At 49.3% G+C, this 6,598-nt stretch overlaps 1 protein-coding gene across 1 annotated transcript; it reads right to left on the reverse strand.

Annotated features, from left to right (window-relative positions):
- Positions 1-378: 378 nt before the first annotated feature.
- On the reverse strand, positions 379-1,068 carry LOC132319318 (forkhead box protein E3-like). The gene has a single exon (XM_059829854.1). The coding sequence runs from the start codon at positions 1,066-1,068 to the stop codon at positions 379-381; it is 690 nt and encodes a 229-aa protein (XP_059685837.1).
- Between the last annotated feature and the right edge of the window lie 5,530 nt (positions 1,069-6,598).

Raw genomic sequence — 6,598 nt, forward strand, 5'->3', positions numbered from 1 at the left:
CAGCTCCCTTTCAGGCTTGCCTGAAGGTTCACACAGCTAAATCATAAGGTTCAAGCAACAGAATCGTAAGTTCAAACAACAAAATCATAAGTTCAAACAACAAAATCATAACCGCCATCCCTCCATCCAAAGGGATGGAGCAGTACAGAAGCACAATCCACACCCCTCGCAGCGCAGAGGAGAGACGAGGCGGCACATCTTGGCCCCTGCAACAGAACTTCTCGGGCCGATCTTCCTTCAGGCATCTCCGACAGCCCAGCGCTTTTAAGTCGCTTTCTCAGAAAGCCGGTCGGGGTGCAGAAGCACCCCGAAACCCGCAAGAGCGAGCCGGCTCAAGCTCCGCCAAAGCAGAGGAGCGCCCGTCCCACGCCGGGGTCCTTATTTAAGGGAGGAGGGCAGCTTCGCCCCCCAGTCGCAGGTCACCCCCAGGCCCGGGTCGGCGGGGCGCAGAGCCGCCCTCGCCCCGGCGCCGCCGGGCAGCGGCCAGGCGGGCAGCCCCTGCGGCGGCCCCAGGCAGCCGGGCGGGCCCCAGGCGGGCAGCTCGGGGCAGCGGCACCCGCGGGGCAGCGGCAGCGCCAGCGCCGCGCAGGGACCGTGCGGGCAGCCGGCGGGGCCGCCGGGCAGCGGCGGCGGAGGCAGCGGCAGCGGCCAGGGCGCGGCGGCGGGCGGCGGCGCGGGGGGCGGCGGCGGGGGGGCGCGGCGGCGCGGGCGGCGGCGGCGGCGGTAGTCGCCCCCCGGGAACATGTCCTGGAAGGCGGGGTCCAGCGCCCAGTCGCCGCCGCGGCGGGGGGCGGCGGGGCCGGCGCGGCGGGGCAGGCGGCGGAAGCAGGGGTTGAGGCTGAGGTTGTGGCGGACGCTGTTCTGCCAGCCCTTGGGGCCGCCGCGGTAGTAGGGGAAGCGCCCCGCGATGTAGGCGTAGATGCCGCTGAGGGGCAGCCGCTGCTCGGGGCTGGCCCGGATGGCCATGGCGATCAGCGCCACGTAGGAGTAGGGCGGCTTCTGCAGCGCCTCGCCCGCCCCCGGGCCCACCGCCGCCGCCCGCCGCTCGCCGGGGTCCGCTTCCCCCATGGCCCCGCGCTCCCCGGCCCCGCCGCTGCCCCTCTAAACCCTCTCTCTCCCCGCCTCGCCCCCCCGCCCCGGCCCCGGCCCCGGCCCGGGCTGTTTGGGGTCGCGGGCGGGTCAGGACGTCGCTTGGGCTTCGCAGACCCAAACACCGAGGAGCGGGGCAAAGGCGGCGCCGGGACGCCCGGCCCCACGGCTGCGGGGGGGAACGGCGGGAGGGGAGCGGTCCCCCGGCGCCTGGCACGGCAGGGAGGGAGCTCAGAGCAGAAGGGCCGCGGCGGGGGCATCCCCGGGTACGCTCAGCGCTGAACTGTACTTTACCTGCAGTAAGAGCAGTCAAATACAGGGATTCTTCACCGTTTCAGTGAAATCAAGTGCTCAGCCACTACTTACCGATGCAAACGCACCCGGCACTTGGTGCAGCACATGCCACCGTCGCTGTCCCGGCCGGTGCCCCGGTACCCCGGCATCCCGGGCGCTTAGCCGATCCTTGCAGGTAGCGAGGGCGCACAGCCTCAATTGCACCAGGGCCGCATTCGTGCAAGCACTCCGACTCACCAAGAGCTTCAAAATACATCCGCAGGTCAAGAATTACCAGTGGGATGACGGATACCTACCTTTGCCAGTAACTTCATTAAAACACGCATCCTCCTTGGAAAAGTGTTTCTTTGATCACCTGTAAGTAATTAAAAAACCCACCAAAACACCAACAACCCTTAATTAAACAAAAATCATGACTCACTAGTCTGGAAGGAATCAGTTCCGCTTTTCCAGAAGTTGCATAGAGTTGAGAAACAAGGAAAACACGGATGACTATCAGGCTGTTGTTCTCAGTAGCTGGATAGTGGTGGGTCAAACCATGCTGACATGTCTCATATTTTAAAAACACCATACAGGTCTCTGAACAGAAAACTTTCACTGGGCTAGATGGAAATATTTAAATTATTAAGAATTAAACATCCCTACTGGTTATAACAAATCTGCCAACAGCAGGAGAAGGAAGGTCTTGGATGGAGCACAGAGGACTCACCTGTATGACCACAGTTTAGTTCTTTTTCTGCTAGCCCTGTGAAATGGAAAAGAAAGTAAACAGAACATCCCCATTGAAAACAAAAACAGATTGCAGAACCAAAGAGGTCTCTACCACTGAAAAAGAGGGGGAGAAAGGAAGAGTGTCTGAGAAGTGCATCCCCTCCTGCATAGCAATACACAGAACTTCTCCAGGTATTTAAAGACAAGACAGAATACACTGCCAAGTCTTAAAACAAATTAGCAGATTTTAACAAAGTAAAACACAAGTCATGAAAGTATAAATAGAGGAAAATTACAGCCTTCGAAGCCTGTGCTTAGAAAGCCAATGTCTAAAAGCGTATGCCACCTGTCTCTTAATTCACATTACAAAATAAAAACATAAATCAAAGACTATAACACATAAAAGCAAAATCTTGCAAAGACTCTCAGCCCCCTTCTCACAGATCTCACAAATCCCTTAGGTGCCAAATGAACACAAATCATCAAGGTGTGCATATAACTGGACCACTCCGACACTCTGTGACTGTGCGTATCTTGGGACGAATTCTGGGGCTTCACTGAGCATCCCTTACATGTGCCCAGTCCTTATTCATCTAAATAATCCTCTTGGCTTTCTTGCTGACATATGCACGTTTGGAAGACAACTGGGTAAGGATCAAAGGACCTGCACCCACTACCTCCCTTACACCCCTCCTCCCTGCCCACCAAAGTACTGAAAATCCAGACAAAATTAAATAGTGCTGGTGTTACCATGCGACCCTGCAGTCATCGGCTGAGGTCAGGGATCTCTGGAAACAGGTAGGTAAATGACAGGCCCAATCCCACAGGAGTTCAAGACGGCAGGGTCCCTTATGGGGGTGCAGCTGCATCCGGGGAGAAGTTCAGAACTTCAGTTAATGGCAGGAGATGACTTCCCTTTTAACTGATGGAAAGCCTTCAAAGCATAACAATGTACTTCCACTTCCATCTACAAATCACGGTCATGAGCTTCTCCTTGCCTTGGGGAAGCTCACAAAGCTTTGTGCTTTCTCTTAGTTCTTGCTATCTTTTAAAGAGTGAAGAGATCAAAGTTAATTTGACCAGACATGCACATACAAGCACAAATACTGTCTCCCTTTCCCCCCCAAAATATTCAGCTCCCCAAGAAACAGAATCACACTAAGGTGAAAACTCATCCATTTTTATTTTTTAAAGAAAAATATTCCTCTTTAAACACAAAGCATGAACTAAAAACCTTTGAGGAACAGCTCCTCCTCCCTTGGAGCGCATTTAGCTAAACTGTACAGTGTTAGAGCTCCCCAAACAAGTACACACACATGACATACAGTATTCCTTTCACAGGAAATAAGGTTCAGGACTCAAAATTGTCCTCCTCACCCTCTCTAGATACTCACTCCATCCAAAAGTACTCTGTCCCTTACTCCCACCCACCACAGGACACAGTGATGATAATTTCTGGATGCAACATATATTTAAAAAAGAAAAAACAGTATTGGCCAAATTGGCCCTTTCTAGCCTTCTAACAAATGCCTGTGAGAGAGTTTAAGACCATAGTTATTTCCAGGAATGGCGCTTGGAAGAAAAAAATATAGCAGCATCCACAGGCAATATAAGCCCTTGATTCCAGCTGCCCTGTTTTAAAGAACCCAGTCAGTTCAGCAGTGTTTTAGAGATGTTCCCATCACCCAGGAAGAGGGAGTGGGAATAAAACATTCACAGGCCAAATTTGTTGCTTGAGCCGACAGCCTAAAATTCAGTCAATCTGGCCTACGTATGCCAGCAATGAGTTTTTTCTCACATTGCCACAGTGACCAATTTCATGTCTAAGATTTTATGTAAAAAGATAGGATGACCTTCAGAAATCAGCACCTCGTTCTACCAATTCTTTCTATCCCATCAAATAGATACGTGCATAATTCTTGTCACATCTGCCAAACTGCTCAGACTGCGGAACTGGAACCAGACTCTAGAATCCATATTCTACCTAATTCAGAAGAGCAAAATCACCGAAAGTCTCTGCAAGGTCTCAGAACATGCCTAACAAGCCCCTACCCAAAGAAAAAGTACCTGGGCATTTTAAAGGAAAGGCAGGTAATGGAAAAGGTCTGGAAATTGAGCTTATTTGTAGCCCACCTGATCATTAATTGTTGGTATTATTAAGTAATGCTCAAATCTTTATCAGACCATTTTGTAAAGATCTTTTCCATTCCATACACTCCAACAGTTTTTACAGTAGGAAAAATATTAGAAAAAATAAAATCTCACCCCTGAACAACACTGTATGAAGATCAACATCATCAGTCACAAAGATTTTTACAGGGGGACCAGATCATCTTTTGTTTCCTCCAAACCAGCTTCATATAGAAAACAGCAGCAAGATAAACACAGTATCTGAGAGCTAGATTAAGGCCAACAATATAAAAACAAACATGGGCTCAGATCTTTTGAAATGAAGAAACCCTCCAAATGTTTTTATACATATGCATGCACACGCACACACGTATACTTGTGTGTACTATTCAAGCGAAGGCTTCACCACTGTGAAAGCACCACTGGAGAGTGTTCTAGCACCAGAATGAAAAAGTTGGTTGTCTTCCCTCTTCAGCAATAAAATCCAAAGTCTTTATATTGCTTTGGACAAGGTCACCGAATACCCTTTCAAGAACAGTTTCAACGAGCAGATTTAGAAGTGCAGCGACAGGTTAAAGTGTTCCTGTTCTGGAATACGGGCAAGAAGAGGTGTGTTGAGAGGCTGCAGCTCCTTGGTTGCTGGAAAGGAGGAGAAAATTTGTATTGCCATCTGGTAGAGACAGAGACCAACTTGGACTCCAGGCGAGCGCGATGGTAAAACTCAGCGCAGACTGGGAGGTGAAAGTGGAAAGTTTGCATACATGAAGTCACAGTGCACATCTGTTGGCATAATAAAGACAAGGAAACCCACAGTATTCTCTGGCAGGCTTGTCTCTGCATAGGAGGCCCCTGGGGACACTGGAAGTCAGGACAAAGATCCACGAACGGGATGTCACACACTGCACCAGGACGTCATCAAACTCAAACAGCAGAGGTCTAAATAGAAGCTTGTAAGTTGGTCTGCTAGCATCTTGCCTATACACATGCTTAAGTGGGCCCGCAGAAGTCTATAAAAGGGACAAAAATCTCTTAACAGCAAGGTTATGGGTCCAGTTTGGCTACACGCAACAATGCATGCAAGTTACAAAAGAATTAATCCTCAACCTGCAGCACATCTTTCTGCTGCGGGTCTCTATCCTGGATCCAGGCCTTTGTATAGGAGATGCTGGCTGTGCAGCCCTTGACCAACGCTCTCGAGAGGCTGAGATAAAGATGCGGAGTCAGGAAGGACATCTCCACAGCCTCTCAGGTCAGCATGTGTGTGCAGAGGTCTGTCCTCTGCCTGTAAGATGCAGAGTGAGCAGGCCTCACTAACAAGGGAGGATGGGGAGGAGCAGGTGGAATTGGGCTGCTGAAACAACGCAGGAAGAAATGGAAGAGACAAAGAGAGACTTAATTTTTCAGTGCTTGAATCACCAGCAGTAAAGCCCCATTTAATCTCTCATATAGCATGCTGATTAGAGTCTGGCTATCGCTCACGTGATGTATTAAGTGAGGCTGTGGTAGAAACTCAATTAAAACATGCAAGAAAAAAAAAAAAAAAAGAAGTGAAAGGAAGGGTGATCATCACTCCGAGGTGTGAATTCCAGGTTCAGAGCAGAGAATTATCAGCAGAGATACACTTTGTTTCTGTGCACATGCAGGAATACAATAGAGGGAACAGCAGAACTGAAAGGGAGGAAAAGACACAGTAAGCGTAACACTGTAATTCAGGATGCAAACACAGGACAATGGGGTGAGGGAGAGGAAAGACAAAAGAGGTTTGAGGTAAAGGAGCCCAAAGGAAGAGACAATAGAAAAACTCTATTAATAGAGTCAGTCCTGCTTCAGGAAATACATAGCTAATGTCAGTTGGCTCTCTTTTCACCAGGTATCCTTGACACATTGGTAAATTTTCTCTCTGCACTTGGGATTTAAGAATCAAAACATAAAGATCAAGATTTTTTTTTCCCTAAGATGTACTAAATGATTTTGAGTATTCAGCACAATACTCTAAATGGCCCCTGAATTCTAAGCAATGCTGAAGACTCACCCAAAAGCAGAAGTGCCCAAATTACAAACTGCTTTTGAAAGTCTAGAGCTACTTCCTTTGGGCTAGAAAAGAAGAATCTATCCAGAAGGCTGAATTGTCCAGAAGCAGGTTTGGCATTTCTCACTGAGAGCACCTTGGCATTTAACTAAGTAAGAAGTATCTTAAATGGTTACTTAGCAAATCCTAGTATCAGATTGAAGCGTCAGGCTTCTGGATAAATGTATACAATCAGACAGCTCCTCACGTATCTTCTGATAGAATAGATTTGTGCGATTTACAGCAAGAACAAGTTATGCCACTTGCTGCTTCAGTGAAAACACCAGCAGAGTTGTGCGCTGAAGC

The sequence above is a fragment of the Gavia stellata genome, chromosome 27, assembly GCF_030936135.1.
Source record: "Gavia stellata isolate bGavSte3 chromosome 27, bGavSte3.hap2, whole genome shotgun sequence".
NCBI lineage: Eukaryota > Metazoa > Chordata > Aves > Gaviiformes > Gaviidae > Gavia > Gavia stellata.